We start from the raw sequence: 18,966 nt of genomic DNA, 5'->3' as shown, positions 1-18,966 counted from the left end.
TAAACACAACCTGTTGTATGAGAGCTGGCTTAAACAGAATTATTGTTGGTGAGCTGTATTTCAAGCTGAAGAAATTATTAGGGAATTCCCTAAGCGGGTTTTTGGGGGGAGGGGCTCTCGTGAGTTTATGAATAAATATACCCTGCCACACCTAGATTTAACCTTGCTACCACTTTGGCTCTTCTTATATAGCTGTAGCTCAAGCATTTGAATGCTGTCACAAAGTCCTAACATAGTTCTGCTTCTCTGGTTTGATATTAGAATGTCTGGACGTGGAAAGAAAAATGTGGTGGCTGCAAAACCTACAGTTCTATTAAGAAAAACAAAGTCAGCAAAGGCTGGTCTGCAATTCCCAGTGGGTCGTGTCCACCGGCTTCTCAAAAGAGGGAACTATGCTGAGAGAATAGGTGCTGGCGCTCCAGTTTACCTGGCAGCTGTGCTGGAATATCTAACTGCTGAGATATTGGAACTGTCAGGAAATGCTGCCCGTGAAAACAAGAAAAGCAGGATTGGGCCACGACACATCCAGCTGGCTGTGAGGAATGACGAAGAGTTGAACAAGCTGTTTGCCGATGTGACCATTGCTGAAGGAGGAGTTATGCCCAACATCCTTTCGCAGCTTCTTCCCAAGAAAACTCTTAAAGATCCTTTACCAAGAGGGGATGCTACTGCTTCCCAGGAAGAATCCAGTAACCACTGACTTACTCCTACCTTTCCTTTGACTCGTGTTTATCAATGCTCTATATGTGCTAACTGCTAAATATTACTCAGGGTGATTGTTTTAATGTTTGTGTGTCTTTTTTAGATGTTTGTAATAAACTTTCTAGAATTCAGCAGTTGACTCGATCTACTGTTTCCCTTCAATGAGAGGGGAGATTGAACACTTTCTCCAGGAAAAGTCTAGCTTGCAGCTCTTAAACGTGCTTCTCTAGCACTTTCAAAGCAAGCATGCTCAGAGGAGAGCTAGCCTGCCCCCAGACCCTGTGTTAGACTCCAAGGTCTAATTAATTAAATCTCCAAAAAGAAGAGTAGTGGGAGAGCACAGATTCTTTGCACCTATGGATATAACGAAGGTGAGAGGACTCGTGGTGGGGAGGGATGGAGGGAAATGGAAGACGTCTGCTTTTACATACTAAAATAATATATATGAACTTGTAATGGAGGAGTTGAGTCCAGTATCTTCAATGGTAATGCACATTGTAGAATGGATTTATTATGCCCTGATCAGCTAAAAGCCGTTGGTTGGTTGTGGTGTGTGTGGTGTTTTTTGTTTGTTTGGAATGGATCAGCAATGGATAGTTCTCTCTGCCTCTTCAGAGACACTGTCTAGAAAGGTATGATGGTGAATTAAATATAATACTCTGTAATAGTGTCACTCCTTTCTTACTGCCTTTTGACAGTTGACATCCATTGCGGTGCTCTGTACTCAAATATGGGGTGGCTCCTGCCATAGGTATATGTTAGCTATTTTGGGGCAGATCATGTTCTTCCTTCAACCACCACCAGTTAGTCAGGATAGCAAGCTCCCGGCCATGTTTGGCCTTTCTTTACATTGAAGGTATTCATCATGCAGCCGAGATTCTTTCCTCTGGGCCACAGAGGTCAGTTGTGATGCTGCTCTAGCTGAATAGCTAGATTTTCCCACTTAGCTAGTACAGCCTTTACCCAAGACTTGGACTGTCACATCAAACCTAAAACTCTGGTTGAATGGAAGCTGCCTAGCTCTGTAGTGTAGTGGACTAAGACTTAGTGTGCTTTTATCCTATGACTGCACAGGTGGTAATAGGTTACTCCACCTTAAATTGTCCCTTAGCACGTAGTTTAACATACATAGTTAGAATATCTGTTCCACCTTTCATTTGGCTGTGATATTCTGCGTACCTTTCCCAGACTGGAAGAAGAGCTCTGTTTTGAAAGCTTGTCTGTCTCTCACCAACAGAGGTTGGTCCAATAAAAGATGTCACCTTGTCTCTCTCATTAGTTAAGCTAGTCAGGAATGCAGCCTGTGCTCTGGATGTCCCTAGATCTCCAACTGGCAGAAGCTGAGGCGGGACAACAGGGGTTGGATCACTTGAAATTGCTCTCTTCTCATTCCTCTGAAGCACCTGGCACTTGCCACCATCAGAAGACAAGATGCTGGGCTTGAGGGACCTTTGGTCTGACCCCATATGGCTCTTCTGGTATTGATTTACAGAAGTGGGATGAGTGAGAAAAGAGAAACTTACGCTTGTTTCATGTAATTCATGCTGGTAATAGCATGAGGTCTATGCTCTTTTCCCTAGAGTGACCATATGTCCTGTTTTGGCCAGGACAGGCCCTTAAGCCCTGTCCTGGATGCCCTGTCTCTTAGGCAAATGCCCAGTTTTTCCCAATCTGCTCTTGTCAACCAATCATCAAATGCACTTTTTTTCCCAAAAAAGTGGGGGTAGGGGGGAAGGGGATGAGAGGTGAGGCAACACCTGCCCTACATGGGAGGGAGGACTAGGGAGAGTCATATGGGCTGGTGGCAGGAGGTCTTGGACCAGCCCCATGTCCAGAGGTAGAGAAGGGCCTTGGGCAGGTGGAAGGGGGCGCTTAGGCCAGCCCCATGCATGAGAGGGAGGGTGGCTCACAGGAGAGGGGCCTCAGGTTGGCCCTGTGTGGTGTCCTGGTTTCCCTTAGCGCAACCATAGTTTCCCAATCTTCTCTCCACATTCTGTGCAGGTTGACTTCTGCAGCTGTAGAATAACAAGGGTCTCTGGCTGGTAGGCAGACAGGCTAAGGCTGGCCAAACACTTCACCTATCTCCTTTCTGATGAGGAAAAAGGTTTTTGAAAAATAATACAAGATTCACATTTTCCTTTAAACTCAGACAAACTTTGAATTAAAATGAAACTTCCTTACCCACTCTTTTTGGGGGGCTGGGGCAGGAAAGAGTTAAAAACTAACAGCTTTTTATTTTGAAAGTGTTGGGGGGGGGGAATCTCACTCCATTGCTAACATCTTCAGGCAGCCCTGGGGAAAAAGTGACTCACTAAATTCAGATTCTAGCTGTAGGTTTGCTCTCAGACTCCTGCAGAGGGTGGCATCAGTTAGATGATCCACTTAACTTTAATTTCCTTTTTCTAAAAAAAGATCCTAAGTCTGGCTCAATGGAGATGTAGGTAGCACATATGAGAGAAAAGGAAGCTGTGCCCCTGGCTAACTACCTCCCTTCATAAGTATACATTGGACTGAGAGAGTGTAGCAGCAATCCCTCTATGGGGTGTGTCAGGTGGGTGAAGGTGTAAGAGGGCTGCAGTGATATTTTTTTTTTTTTTTTTTTTAAAGATAAGTGTGTGTGTGTGTGACATTCCCTTGCTGTTATCTGGACTAGTGATCTGCTGGGTCACTCCAATCCTTGACTCTGGGAGCCAGCCTTGCTCTGCTGTGAGAATCCCCATTCTTGGGCTGTTCACATACAGCCTCTAACATGTAAGTTGCTCCTTGGATTGTGCAACCGACTGACACTAGCCAATACCTCCAGTCCCAGTTACAACCTTTGGCACCTCCGTCTTGCAGTATCCAGTTATTTCTGCTGAAGGCTGCAAGGTTATAGGAGTTCAATTTTTACAAAGAAATTAGTATGTACCAAGTTTGTTATCCTAAGGAGAGTTTCTGAGATGCTTCAAACCAAATGCAGTGCTTCAGATAGAATAAATAAATTTAACTATATAGATCTCAAGTGATAAGTCAGATTTCGTCAAATGAAATAAAAGCAAAATGTATTCTAAGCTAATCTTAACACTTTCAGTGCCCTTACAAACTTAAATGCTTCTCACCACAGGCTGGCTGGTTGCCCTTCAGCCAGGCTTTTCCCCTTTGATCAGTGCTTGGTGGTGATGGCTGTAAATGGAGGTGAAAGAGCATGGCAAATATTTCTCTTTGATCATGTTCTTTCTTCCCTTGTGGCTTTACCCTCCCTGCCCTGCAGCATCAGATGAGCATTACGTCATCCCAGTCGCAAACTGACCAAAGGAAGGGAGGTGACTCACTCGAGAGTCCAATAGATCGTTTATCGTTGCCTAGGCCAATGTCCTTTGTTCCTGTGAGGCTGGTCTGGGTTTGTCCCATCCATACGCTGAGGAGGTGTGAACTGCTCCTCTGCTCTTGGAGAGTTTTTGCCTGGGCTTGCTTTAAGTCATAAGGACACATTTTCAGCCTCATAACTCTATACATGAAATTACAAACTATAATGTTACCAAAACAATTCTCAGTACATCATGAGCCTTCTAAAAATACCCAGCATGACAAACTTTGCATTAGATACCACACAATCATTAATTGTTCCCATGGGGTACAGGACATCACAGTTTGCTGGTACCAAAGGGAGGCAAAAATGCTTCTGAAAGACAGAACTTCAGACATCTGAACACTCTGAGACAGAGACCGGTTTGGCCTTGTGAAAAGAAAACATGTGACTGGAGCAAAACCACACAGGTATTGGTTTTATCCCTGTAAATGAAGAGGAAATTTTAGGGAAGGAGCAGAGACGATTAAGAGAAATTAGTGCTAAACCTCAGTTGCAATAGGTATGGAGGGGAGAAAATAAAATTTATAAAGGTCTTGTGTAATGGACAGAGAATAGATTTGTGGGTATTTTACCTAGGCCCAATCATAAGGGATAGCTCAGTGGTTTGAGCACTGGCCTCCTAAACCCAGAGTTGTGAGTTCAATTCTTGAGGGGGCCATTTAGGGATCTGGGGCAAAAATGCATCAGGCATGGTACTTAGTCCTGCTAGTGAAGGCAGGGGGCTGGACTTGATGACCTTTCAAGGTCCCCTCCAGCTCTATGAGATAGGTGTATATCTCCATATAAGGACTTAAAATAACAGTAGCAAACAATGACCTCATTACATGGGTGTCAATCCAAAGGAAGTGAGATCAGAATAGGTCTAAGACCTGGATTGCCTTGTAGAGTATGTTATGTTAAAATACTAAAGAAAACAAGTTGGGAGGGTATTTCTGGAAGGGGTAGATGGGGATACTACAAAAACATTAATCTTTGTGTTTTATAACACCACTTGCTCATCCACTTGTAATGTGTTCAGATCATGTTTGTCATTTCATCTCTTGAGCCAGAAGTATCATGTTCCTCTATCTGTACAGTCCCAACACACTAATCATGTTGTACTAATAAGTAAATCCCACCTAAGATCCCAGAATAGACCATCAGTTTGATTTATAGTCTCCTACCAGGAGTAAATCAATTAATGCCAAATCCTGCCGTCCTTGCCCAGTGAAATCCTGCTGAATTTGGTCTTTAGTGATTACACTGAGAAGAGTGCACAGCATTGTGTTAGTTTTCTGTTCATGTGTTCAACTTGCATTGGCTGCCTGCTGAAGGGGCCTAAAAGGAGGGAGATGACTTCTAGCACTGGTAAATCCCAGTGACTCTGAGTTTGTGGAAAATCAGTGTCACCCTGAAGAATGCACTGATCAGGGCACTTCCTCACTCAGAAAAATGATAGAGTAACATTTATTTTCCCTTCTGGTTTGGTTATAGCAAGAGAGGTTCCTTTATTTTGATAAAAATACTTATTTTGCAATGAACTGTTTGAATTCATATAATTAACCTCTTAAAACCATTTATTGCTGCTAACTTAATGTTTGCCAGTTCATCTTCACAATGACAGCAGTGCAGGAAGCCCTCATTATGGCTGTTTCTGTGAGCTTTCCCTGGAGCCCAGTGTTCAGCTGGCAGCTCTCAGTTATGGAAGTTATCTTCCCACACTGGAAGAAGATCCAATACTAGAGAAACAAGACCTCACCCACCTTGTCTCTCTAATATCCTGGGACCAACATGGCAACAACTACACTGCATACAACAAAAGACCCAATATGTCATAAGTCATGACTACATATATATTAATATGAAAATCATGGCCTCCATGACTGACGGACATGTAACTGGGCAGAGATTTCTAAGGCCTTTAGTCTTCAAATTGCACTATGTTGTTGGTATGGGGTCTGCCTAGGCTTGGATATCTTAAAGGAATATGGTGTAGGTCACTCGTTCCAACCTGTGCCTGGCTAGGAGTGAGAGTAGCTACCTACAGGCATCTAGACATGTCTGTGCAAATTAACTATGCAAATTAACATTTTTATGTTAATAGATATTCACAAACATTTTTAAAAAGTCAGCTCTTGTGGAAATACTAAACTATCCCTGAGTTTGTTGAGAAATTAAATAAAAGGTTCTTAATTTTGAAGCCATTAGGTATGTTCTAGATACTTTTAAAATCATTTCTAGTACTTTGCATTCATATAGCACTTTCTGTCTGAAGCACTCAAAGCCCTTTGTAAAATATCAGCCAATCAGACCTCAGAACAACCCCATGAGGTAGAGTAATAATGTATTATACTCATTTTACAAATAGGAAAAATGGGACACAAAGCAGTTAAGACTCAGATCTACAAAAGGTACAGGTGCCTCAACAACAGATTGAGGCACCTAAATCCAAGTTTTAGGTTCCACCGCAAGCCACAAAACTCCCCTCCAGCTACCACTGATCCCTGTACATGCCCAATATTTACTTGGTGCCTATATTTTCACTGGGAAAGTTCCCTAGGCATCTACCTCTGCTTCTGAGCATGTGCCCTACTGCCTATCTCCTGCCTAAGCCATGCACAAACTGGGCGGAGATAGGAGGGCTGCCTGACCCAGTAGTTGTGCTCAGATGCCACCTACAGGATCAGGACCCATTCAAAATATGGCCAGAGAAGGCACTGCTCCCCTTGCAAACCTTATAACTTTTACCCAGTGGTTAATACACTCACTTGGTATATAGGAAACCCAGCTTCAATTTTCCCCTCTCCTTGATGGGGAGCAAGGTTTTGAACAGAGGGCTTCCATCTTTCCAGAGAGCATTCTAACCACTGAGCTATGGGATATTCTGACGGGGAAGGGAAGCCCTCAGTATATCCTCTTGGAACTGTCCCACCATGTATAAATATTTAAAAAGTCATTGGAGGAGAGGGAGTGAGGGAAAAATAATGACATCATAACCTGGTGGTTAAGGCACCTCTGGAGGCAAAGGGCCCCAGAATGCAGTACGGCTGCTCCAAACACTCTTTAATTATTTATATAAAGTGGAACAGCAGCAACAGCAGAGACTGAGGGAGCCCTATGCCAGAATATCACACAGCTCAGTCACTAGAGCACTGTTCCCAAAAGGTAGCCTCTCCCTGTTCAAATCCTTCTGCCCTCTTGAGGGGAGAGGAAGAGAGGAGAGAATTGAACCAGAGTCTCCCACATCAAAGTTTCATGGGCTAAAAGTTAAGAGATTGTTTTGAATTGAATTAAGGGCTTGCCTTGCTCATTCTCACAAGAAATGGCTTAGCCACCCACCTGCAGAAGAGAAGTTCCTGTTGTCAATTGCTAGCAGAGATAGGTGCCTAAATCCAGGCTACAAGGAGGCACCTATCTCTGTGAGAGGGGCAGGGCTTAAGACACACCCATCAATAGCTTCCATTGCTTAGTGTAGGTGGCACCCCATCTACTAATGTGCTGGCTTCTGTGGTCTGCATTCTGAGGCACCGATCTCTCCCCAGTCAGTGCCTAGGCTCCTAATTAAGGTCTTTGTGGATCAGGACCTAACTAACTCATCAACTAATAGAGAAACATCTTCCCCTCACAGGTTTATGCTGTTTCTCTCTTCTCCCTACAATCAAGTTAATCATTTTGGGGGGTGTGGCTGTGTAACTGAATCATTAATAATCCAGGTGGAGCTCAAATGAGCTGGAGTAGACACTGCTAATGAGTGGCTATTACTGAAGGGTTTAAAGAGTAGTTTCTACAAAAAGAGGAATCTGTTAAATTCAGATAGTAGTGTTCCTGGGCAGGAGAATAAGTAAAGAATTTGGTTAAGGTAAAAGTGTGTTTGTTTCTCACAAGGGAAAGTATACCTTATTTTAGGGGGAAAAGTGTCTCTTGTGTAATGATCTATTAATTTTAGTTTAGTTAGACCTTAAGTAGCTGTATTTGATGTGTAGTGCAAGGCATGTTTCTAAACAAAAGCACTTCAGTTGCTGTTTCTGTTTCTATTCTGTATCATGTTAGTCACTAGTTTAGCTTCTATCTTTTCCCTAATCCTGTTACTGAGATAAGGGCTCTGAGCTCCTGAAGATATTACTGTTCAACTTCTGAACCCTCTGCCTAAACTCATCTTGCTTTGCATCTGGTACCCTACGTAACTATCACCAACTCTAAATAGAAAATTTTCACTACTTTTAAATTTTAGTTCTCTAATAATCATAGTGGGTCCCCCTCCTTACCAGATCCTGCAAATAACACTGAAACCTAGCTACAGGTCTCTAGCTACCTAATAATAAGGTGCACATGTTGAACAGTAGTAGTTACTACTAACTTAGTAGGTTTTTTAAAAACTTCAAACTGTATTGAGGTCCTCTTATTCAAAGATCACAAAACTCACTTCAAGGGGCTTCAGCAACATAAGAAAATTCTGAATTCCTTTCACTCTTGCAGTTGCTTACCAGTTTGTGTTTTGGGGCTGATTTGGCAAAACTGCTTAGTTTTCCTGCCTGGGGTCCCCAGTGTTGTAGGAGAGGATCTTGCCATGGTCTTCATGCAGAGCTTCTCAAAGCTGTAATAATCCTGAATGTGGAAAGCCTTAATGTATGTATTCTACCTCTTTACCAATTTGACCTTTCCTCTTAGGAAGGGGCCTTGCCTGTTCTTTCTGAAACAGATATCTTGGGTTGAAGACCCTGAGCCTGAACAACACTTCTCTCTCTGGGCAGCAGGAAAAAACTTCATTGCTTTTTCTACCTGCCATCTGAATTTACTGGAGACTCTTGATGGGCTGTGGTTTTCCCTTGACTGGATTTCTAACCAGCTGCCTGACTCAAACAGGCTCCTTCTTCAGGAGAGAGTGTGAGGCATTTCACTTAATAAACTACTGCTGATAAGCTGGCATCTTAAAATCAGGACCTTCCCACCTTTATTTGTTTTCTTTAGGAGGAAAGTGAGAGGGTGTATTATTGGCTCCTGCTTCTTTATAGCTTAAGAAACTCTTGGATACTATAGTGCCATCCTGGAGCTCATCTACACTTAAAATGCTAGAGCAGTACCACTGTAGTGCTTAAGTAAACACTTACTATACCCAGGGGGAGTGGTGGGTTAGCCACTGGGCCAATGAGGCCCATGCCCAGGGGCCTGGGCCAATTGGGGGCCCCTGGAAAAATGGGCACTTTGACCCTCTCCACCCTTCCAGCATTCCTGCTAGGGAATGGGGTTGGGGCATGGGGACTTGACCCACTCCTGCTGGCACTCCTGCTAAGGAGAGGGATCATGGTGCAGGGGCTTCTCCTGCTCCACAGCAGGAGTGCTGGGTGGAGGGGAGGGGCAAGCCCCTGTGCCCTGACCCCATTTCCCCAGCAGGAGTGCTGGGGAGGAGGGAGATTGCAGGCAAAAGGGGTGGGGAAGGGCCCTCACTGGCTCTGGTCTGGGGCCCCACAAAACTATAATTTGCCTTTGCCCAGAGGCTCTTCTCTTGGTTTAGAGAATCCACATCCCCGGGAGGCAGGAGCTTAGTCAATGGAAGAATTCTTCCATAAATCTAGAGCTGTCTATATGGGGACTTTGGTAGGCATAACTATGCCATTCAAGGGGTGTGGATTTTTCACACCTCTGAGCAACTCAGTTAAGCCAACCTAATTTTCTAGTGTAGACAAGCCTCTGGCTAATGTTCACTCTTGCTTCCCCTCACCCGCTTCTCTACACTAAATTGATGTTAGGATGTCTGGACGTGGAAAGAAAAATGTGAAACCCACAACTACCCTGAAGACAACCAAGTCAGCAAAGGCTGGTCTGCAATTCCCAGTGGGTCGTGTCTACCGGCTTCTCAAAAGAGGGAACTATGCTGAGAGAATAGGTGCTGGCGCTCCTGTTTACCTGGCAGCCGTGCTGGAATATCTGACTGCTGAGATATTGGAACTGTCAGGAAATGCTGCCCGTGAAAACAAGAAAAGCAGGATTGGGCCACGACACATCCAGTTGGCCGTGAGGAATGATGAAGAGCTGAACAAACTGTTTGCTGGGGTAACCATTGCTGAAGGAGGAGTTATGCCCAACATCCTGCCTGCTCTTGTTCCCAAGACCACAAAGGTGCCTAAGCAAGGACTGAAAGATGGCCAGTCACAAGAATTCTAGTAACCGCTAGCCTGCTGAAAGTGTGCTGTTTCTAAGGCTGGCTTTCTCTACAACACTAGCACTTCATGCACATAGGACTCTTGGTTGTAATCCATATCTTTATATAGAGACTGTATGTAAATATGGACTATATTTACATATAGTCTCTATATAAAGGCCTCCTAAGGACTCCATCCTGTGGTGTGTGGTTTGTTTTTTTTAAACATCTTTGAAATAAATACTTAGTGCATAGAGAAGCCCCCGAAACTTGTTTTCTGAAGTTGGCATATAGAGAAACTATGACCTGACTCTTGAGAAGGAAGTTACTGTCCCACCACTTCTTAATTTAAGGAAACTTGGGGCCAAGATTTTAAAAACTAATGATTGTGTGTGCATGAAGTGAGACTAATTTGAGTGGGCCTGATTTTCAGAGTGTGGGTGCTGAGCACTTTCTGGTAAGTGGGGTCTTCTTATAGTATCTGATTGGGCACTCAAAAGTACTGGGCAGTTTAGGGAAACCTTGACTCAGGTTTCCTATAGTGATGATAAAGTAGGTGTGGATTTCTCTCCTGTGCTGTAAGGGGTGGAGTAGGACTACCCTGGTTAATTTTAATGATGGTCACCCATGCATTATTTGTTCCTTGAAGTAGCTTCAGAAAAGCACTTATAGACCTAAACCTAGACTTTAGGCATGTATGAGTAGTTCTAGGCTCCATAGCAATCCACAAAATTCCTGCTGAACCCTGTAGGTGCCTAAACTTACTCAGTACTTAGGTTTATGCCCCTGGGCATATATGCTGCTCCCTCACTCTAGGCAATCTATAAACGGGGAAGATAGGTGTTGGGCTGTCTAATGTTCTCCAGGGGCCCAATTTGGTAGGATGCCAGAGGAGGTGCAGCTGCTCCCAACTTTGAAACTCTTAGTGCAGTGATTAAAGCACTCTTATGCAATAGGGGAGACAGGATTTAACAGGGGTGCCCTACTTCTCAGCTGTCCATTCTAACCAGTGAGCTATGGGCCACTTGGATGTGGGGCGCCATCAAGCTCTCTGATTGAACTTGTTCCTCTATGGATAAATACTTAGTCATTGGGTCAGAGGGCCTGGACCCCAGTTCCACAGTTCAGGGCAACTGTAGCATATTATTCCTCTGTGGTCCCTTGGCACTATTCTAGGCTCCTGGCTCTTCCTCCATCACCTTTCTTGTGTATAAATGCACATCTCTCTCCCCCTGAGTGTGTGTTTTCCAGGTTGCACAGTTCCCTGTCTACACTGTCATATCCTCAGCAAGCCATACCATCTAAAAGACCAGCATAGATGGTTTGCTTTTTTTTTTCCAGAGGTTATGAATAGTATATTGCCAGCAGTTATAAGTCATCACACAGCTCTTTCTAAGCAAGCATATTTATTCTTAGGGTAAAAGCATTACATAGAACATAAAAGAACATACACACATGCTAAAAAGCTAACCAGAGATCACACCAATTCCAGCTGCACCCCTGGTAGCTGTCAACCCTTTATAACATGCAACTGGATTTTCCTTGGGGTTACAAGTTCATAACTGTCTCAGGTTCAGACACACCATGAATAGTTCAGTCTTTCCTTTATACATGTTGGGCCTTTGATCTTGGCTTTATGCAACAGGTGAGCAGCAGACAATGGCCCACTCTTCAGACTGTAGCTTCAAAAGATTGTGCTTTTGCATAATCAGAAATGTGGAATTTGTATTCCCTTCCCCCTATATATTTCCCGGGAAAACCATATAACACTTTTTGTTCCAAGAGTCCATGCCGGTCTGGTGCATTGTTCAATATAGTCCTTTGAACCTCCAGGAATCACATAAGTCACAGCTCCCCCCTTGACAGGTAACATAATTGCAGCCCACAATAATACATAAACAACTCTTTAATACAATAGACCCTAAAGGCACTTAAACTTAATCCAATGAGGTCTCCCAAGGATATTGCAGGAAATTGCCATATCTGTAACACCTGAGTCTCCCACTACTCATGTGGGTCTCCTGAACACCAGGTTAGAGTTACTCTCAGTCTTTGTAGCCCAAAGACTCTAAATGGCATGTGGGACTGACTTCTACAAAATGAGCACCTGAAGACAAACCTTGGAAGGGGTGGCTCTGCAAATAGGTCTCAGTTTGTGTGACTTGACTGGCTGAATAACAGTCCATCAAGACTGGCTGGTAGCAGAGCTGTTCCTATTTAAAAAGAAGCCTGCATATGGTAACCTGGACAACCAAAATTAGCACAGCATTGGAACATAAGGATGTGAGGGTCTCTTTAAACAAAGATGGTGCTGCAGAGAACTGCATCAACCTTTCTAGATAAGGTTTTCCACTCCCAAAGGTGGAGAAATGAACTGAGGTGAGAACAAGGAAAGCTAACTGAAACAACGTTGCTTGAGAAAATTGACTCAAGGTACAGTGATAATGTCAGCCACCTAAAGAAAGTGTAGGATGTCAAAAATGCCTGTCACAAAAACAACCCTATCAATGCCTGAAGAAGAGAGAAGCATCCAATAACTCATGAAGCGTGACTGATAACTGTCCTTTCTCCACTCCTCCACAGTCAATTGTGTGTGTCCCAACTAAGCGCATTAAGTCAGTGAAGTGCGTCCACAGTACCGAGGCTAGCGTCGACTTTCGGAGCATTGCACTGTGGTAGCTATCCCATAGTTCCTGCAGTCTCCACCATCTATTGGAATTCTGGGTTGAGCTCCCAATGCCTGATGGGGCAAAAACATTGTTGCGGGTGGTTCTGGGTACATATTGTCAGGCCTCCCTCCCTCCCTCCTTGAAAGCAATGGCAAACAATTGTTTCTCGCCTTTTTTCCTGAGTTACCTGTGCAGACAGCATACCACAGCAAGCATGGAGCCCACTCAGCTCACTGTCACCATATGTCTCCTGGGTTCTGCTGACAGACGCGGTACTGCAGTGCTACACAGCAGCATCTCCTTGCCTTGCCTTGCCAGCGGCAGATGGTGCAATACGACTGTTAACCATCATCGTCCTCTTGTGTGTGCTCCTGGCTGACCTTGGTGAGGTTGGTTGGGGGTGCCTAGGCAGACATGGGTGCTCCTGGCCAACCTCGGTGAGGTTGGTTGGGAGTGCCTGGACAAAAATGGGAATGACTCCAGGTCATTCTCTTCTTTAAGTTTCATCTAATGGAGATTCAGTCCTGCCTGGAATATCATGCCAGCTGGAGGCTTCTGCCTCAGGCTGCTCTCCCAGCCGGCAGCACCGTGTGGTCGCATCTACCCCAGCCTACCCCTTGCTCCCATGGCTTCTGAAGCCTGGACAGTAGTAAGAAGCAGTTCAACTATAGGCCGAGTAAGTGCAGAATGGTGGTAGAATGTGCCTTTGGATGTTTAAAAGTGCGCTAGCACTGTTTGCTGACTAATCTGTTTGCAATTAGATTTGAAGAGCACAGCAAGGCGCGCTGCACATCACAGAGGCTTGGAAAATCAGTTTCATGACTGGCTAGGCTTTGGTGTGACAGTTGTGTGTGTTTCTCCTTGATGAACCCCCCCCCCCTTGTTGATTTTAATTCCCTGTAAGCCAACCCTGCAAGCTATGTCATCAGTCGCCCCCCTTCTGTGACAGCAATGGCAGACAATCATTTCATGCCTTTTTTCTGTGCAGATGCCATACCACAGCAAGCATGGAGCCCACTCAGATCACTGTGGCAGTTATGAGAACTGTAAACTCCACACACATTATCCTGCAGTATGTGCAGCACTGGAAACTTCAACAGCAGGCAAGGAGGTGATGGCAGCATGGTGACGAGAGAGATGAGGACATGGACACAGAGTTCTCTCAAAGCACTGGCCCTGGCAATTTGGACATGATGGTGCTAAGGGACAGGTTCGTGCCATGGAATGCCAATTCTGGGCATGGAAAACAAGCACAGACTGGTGGGACCACATAGTGTTGCAGGTCTCAGATAATTCCCAGTGGCTGCAAAACTTTCGCATATGTAAGGGCACTTTCATGGAACCTTGTGACTTGCTTTCCCCCGCCCTGAAGCGCAAGCATACCAAGATGAGAGCAGCCCTCACAGTTGAGAAGCGAGTGGCAATAGTCCTGTGGAAGCTTGCAATGCCAGACAGCTACCAGTCAGTTGGTAATCAATTTGGAGTGGGCAAATCTTCTGTGGGGGCTGCTGTGATCCAAGTAGCCAATGCGATCACTGACCTGCTGCTATCAAGGGTAGTGACTCTAGGAAATTTGCAGGTCATAGTGGATGGCTTTGCTGCAATGGGATTCCCTAACTGTGGTGAGGCAATAGATGGAATGCTTATCCCTATCTTGGGACCAGACCACCAGGGTAGCTAATCTGTAAACCAAAAGGGGTACTTATCAAATGGTGCTGCAAGCACTGGTGGATCACAAGGGATGTTTCACCAACATCAAAGTGGGATGGCTGGGAAAGGTACATGACGCTCACATCTTTAAGAACTCTGGTCTATGTGAATGTCTGCAGCAAGGGACTTACTTTCCAGACCAGAAAATAACTGTTGGGGATGCTGATCCCGCCATCTTTTCTCTTGCTCCCGCTACCTCTTTCATTTTGTGCTTTCCTGCATGTTGTATCAACCAGGCAAGGTATTAACAAACTTCAATAGGACTTTATTTTTAAAGTGGAAATGTCTTTACCAAGCTGCTGCTGCACCCTCTGTAACTCTCACTCTGCTTCTTCAACTCCTCCCCCCTCCTTCCTGTTTCCTGTCCTTTCAGACTCTGAACAGCCAGTGCTCCCAGTTCTAATAATCACAAGCAACATCTAGACACCACATTGCACTCTGACATTGTCTGCCTCCACACATTCTGCTGGGCTTTTTCACTGTGGGAGGACTGCATGAACATTTCGGATAAGTACATTTTTTTCACCTTCTAATCTTCGCTAGCCTCTGGGATGGAGATTATACGGGGAGCATTGAAACATTTGCGGCTGCAGGGGAAAAAAAAGGGAGAGTAGTATTTAAAAAGACACATTTTAGAGAACAATGGGTAGACTCTTTCATGGTGAACCAAGCTGTTAACATTACATAGCATGTGTGCTTTCTTTACAAGGTCACATTTTGACTCTTATATTGAGGGCCTGCTGGTTTGGTGTGAGAGATCACACATACAGGGTCGGCAGGCAACAGAATTCAGCTTGCAGGCAGACATGGTAAGCCACAGTCTTTTAGCTTCTTTTACCTTCATAACATGTGGGGATGGCTTCAAACAGCAGCGCCCTTATTTCCATACCAAGCACCCGTTGGGTTGGCCATTTAAAATTGGTTGGCCATTTAAAAGGATGGGCTGCGGTTTTTGGGTTAACATGCAGCACAAACCCAACTAATCCCACACACACACACCCAATTCTCTTGGATGATCGCTTCACTCATCCCCCTGCCACATGGCTAACAGCAGGGATGATTTCTGTTCAGCCACAGGCAAACAGCCCAGCAGGAACGGCCACCTCTGAATGTCCCCTTAATAAAATTCCCCTATTTCATCCAGGTGACCCTGGGAGTACATCCATGACAGCTTCACTGAGATGTCCCTGGAGGATCCCCATACACATTAACAGACTTTTCCAGTAGCTGTACTGGCTGCCAATGCATCCCAAGTCTTCAGGGAAAATTAATCATTAAACATGCTTGCTTTTAAACCATGTACAATATTTACAAAGGTACACTCACCAGAGGTCCCTTCTCTGCCTTCTAGGTCTGGGAGCCCACCTTCGGAGGCTTGGGAGGGTACTAGATCCAGGATGAAAAACAGTTCCTGGCTGTTGAGGAGAATGGTTTCTCTGCTTGCTTGCTGTGCGCTATCTTCAACCCTCTCCTCCTCCTCATCTTCTTCGTCCCCTAAATCCGCATCCCTGTTGCATGAGAATCCATTGACAGAGTCTACACACAGGGATGGGGTAGCTGTAGAGGCACCTCTTAGAATGGCATGCAGCTCATCATAGAAATTGCATGTCTGGGGCTCTGATCCGGAGCAGACGTTTGCCTCTCTGGTTCTTTGGTAGACTTGCCTGAGCTCCTTAAGTTTCACATGGCACTGCTGCAGGTCCCTATTTTAGCCTCTGTCCTTCATGCCCTTGGAAATTTTTTCTAATATTTCGTCTTTTGGAATGGAGTTCTGATAGCACGGATTCGTCTTCCCATACAGTGATCAGATCCAGTACCTCCTGTTCGGTCCAAGCTGGAGTTCTTCTGCGATTTTGGGACTGCATGGTCACCTGTGCTGATGAGCTCTGCATGGGCACCTGTACTGATCAGCTCGATACGCTGGCCAAACAGAAAATGAAATTCAAAAGTTCATGGGGCTTTTCCTGTCTACCTGGCCAGTGCATCTGAGTTGAGAGTGCTGTCCAGAGCGGTCACAATGGAGCACTCTGGGATAGCTCCCGGAGGCCAATACCGTCAAATTGCATCCACACTACCCCAAATTCAACCCAGCAGGGTTGATTTCAGCGCTAATCCCCTCATCGGGGACGAGTACAGAAATCGACTTTAAGAGCCCTTTAAGTCGACAAAAATGGCTGTGTCGTGTGGACGGTGCAGGGTTAAATCGATCTAACACTGCTAAATTTGACCTAAACTCATAGTGTAGACCAGAGCATAGTGTCTAACTTTTAAGTGCCTAGAACAGGGATCAGCAACTTTTGGCACACGGCCCATCAGAGAAATTTGCTATTGGACTGGGACAGTTTGTTTACCTACAGAGTCCGCGGGTTCGGCCAATCGCAGCTCCCACTGGCCGCAGTTCGCTTTTCCAGGTCAATGGGGGCTGCGGGAAGCAGCGGCCAGCACATCTCTTGGCCCATACCGCTTCCCGCAGCCCCCATTGGCCTGGAGTGGTGAACCACAGCCAGTGGGAGGTGCAATTGGCCAAATCCGCAGACACTGTAGGCTTTTTAGGCTGGGAGTGGTCAAAGCCAGTGGGAGATGCCAATGACAGGGGTGTGTACTAAGCCCCACTTGTCTCATGGCAGGGCTTAGTAAACACCCTGTCATCAGCATCTCCCATTGGCTAATTTAGGCAGCTTCCTGTTTAGCATGCTGGCTTCATGGATCCCATTCCTAGATGCCTGTCTCTCCCTATTCATTGTATAGGAAGTTTGAGTGTCTAACTCAGGCTTTGTGGATTACAACGTTGTTCCTATGGTTTTCTAGGTGCCTAAAAGTGAGGCTTTATGATGCTCAGTGTCACAACTCCTCAGCACTTTTTGTGGATCTAGACATAAGTGCTGTTAGAATTTCATGGCATAATATGGCTATGACCATAAATTTCCTTCTTTGCCCTTAGTTTTATTCATAGCCTTTGCCATCAAAATAGACATGAGGCATTTGCAAAGTAGGTGTGGGCACATGTATCTCTCCAGTGTGGTCTAAAATGTAGGTGCACCAGAACGAAACCTAACCTGTTATGCCCTGCATCAGGAGGGCTACATGGAGGCCAGCAATGGGTTGGCTGGTAGAACAGCACCCTTTAAAAGAGAGAACTATATAACTGAAAACTCTGTGCAAGTGTGAGAGATTGGGTGAATGAGGTAGGAGTTTGGGTTGCTGGAAACAGGTAGGGGTGACCTGAAGGCAGGAAGTCATGTGAAGCCTGTGAATGATTCAGCAGCTGATCGTGACTGAGGAAGAGAAGGGGCAGACTGCAGACAATGCCCATTACTGTCACCGGTGCACTAGAATCCTGGCTACTAGATTGTTTCAAAAGGTCAGAGCACAGACTACAGGTGTCAGCCAATCCACAACTTATGTAGGTGCCAGGGTGCTTTTGAAAATCTCATTTGGCACCTAAATACCTTTAAAATTCTGGGGTTTAATCTTGCTGCCTCAGGTCTCTGATCTGGCCACTTGTATTTACTTTCCAACCTCATGGGCAGATTGCTTATTAACTAGCTAATGTTTATTGAGTGCTTGGCAGCTGTAAAGTGCTAGAAATGTTAACCATCATGACTTTGTTTATGAAAGTAATTCATTGAAACCCCCAGTAAAGAGGTATTTAAAGCATACATTTGGAGGAATGGAACATCTGATTTCTTAGCACAGCAGTAAAAATGACACTTTCTCTAACAGCTCAAACTACCTGTCTGCATGAGTGGCTTTCTTAGAGATGCTGTGCATTGCATCTGTGAAGTTATTTTTGCCAGCAGTATGCTGATGGGGTTCCATCCATCAAGGCTCATTCCATCCAGGAAAAACAAATACACAGAAAGTGAGCTATTAACCATATCAACTTTTATTATGTTATTAGCTGTTTGCCAAGTCCGGGAGCTGGGGGGAGTCAATCAGGCTCTTTAAAGCTGATGAAATCACACCCACAATAAGCAAAATTTAGGGACTGACCTGATAGTCTCTGTCTCCCCTGAACTCCCATCAGAGTCAACCCCACATGACTGGTCCCTTAGCGGTTTGCTAGGCAGCCTGATCTAGCTCCTATTGAATTAATGGGGTCTTTCCATTGACTTCTGTGGGAGCTGGACTGGGCTATTGCTTTGTTCCTTGTTTTGAGTTCTGTTTAGCTTGTGATAACAGTGCTTCCTTCCCACCACTATTTTGGCTCTCTGTATTGTGCATGGTTGGCTGTTTCTTTAGATTCAGGTTTGTTTGTAGAAAAATGATAACACGGCTATTAATATAGTGCCTACATGCCTTTAGCTTGTTTTGGAGTGAGTTCCTTATTGAATTGGAACACTCGACTTGTGAATCCCTTACAAGGGTCACCACCACAATGCCAACGCTTTTGATCCTTTGAGCATCTGTCTTTAGCA

The 18,966-nt window shown here is 45.0% G+C and overlaps 2 protein-coding genes across 2 annotated transcripts; both read left to right on the top strand.

Annotated features, from left to right (window-relative positions):
* Positions 1-245: 245 nt before the first annotated feature.
* LOC116832851 (histone H2A-like) lies at positions 246-833 on the top strand. The gene has a single exon (XM_032793921.2). The coding sequence runs from the start codon at positions 263-265 to the stop codon at positions 698-700; it is 438 nt and encodes a 145-aa protein (XP_032649812.1). The 5' UTR covers positions 246-262; the 3' UTR covers positions 701-833.
* An 8,872-nt stretch (positions 834-9,705) lies between these two features.
* On the top strand, positions 9,706-10,264 carry LOC116832849 (late histone H2A.1-like). The gene has a single exon (XM_032793917.2). It carries the CDS (start codon positions 9,779-9,781, stop codon positions 10,190-10,192), a length of 414 nt encoding a protein of 137 aa, XP_032649808.1. The 5' UTR covers positions 9,706-9,778; the 3' UTR covers positions 10,193-10,264.
* Positions 10,265-18,966: the final 8,702 nt, after the last annotated feature.

Source organism: Chelonoidis abingdonii, chromosome 1 (assembly GCF_003597395.2).
Source record: "Chelonoidis abingdonii isolate Lonesome George chromosome 1, CheloAbing_2.0, whole genome shotgun sequence".
Taxonomy (NCBI): Eukaryota; Metazoa; Chordata; order Testudines; family Testudinidae; genus Chelonoidis; species Chelonoidis abingdonii.
Note: the sequence above shows the minus strand (reverse complement) of the source record. Positions and strands in the feature narration are given on the sequence as shown.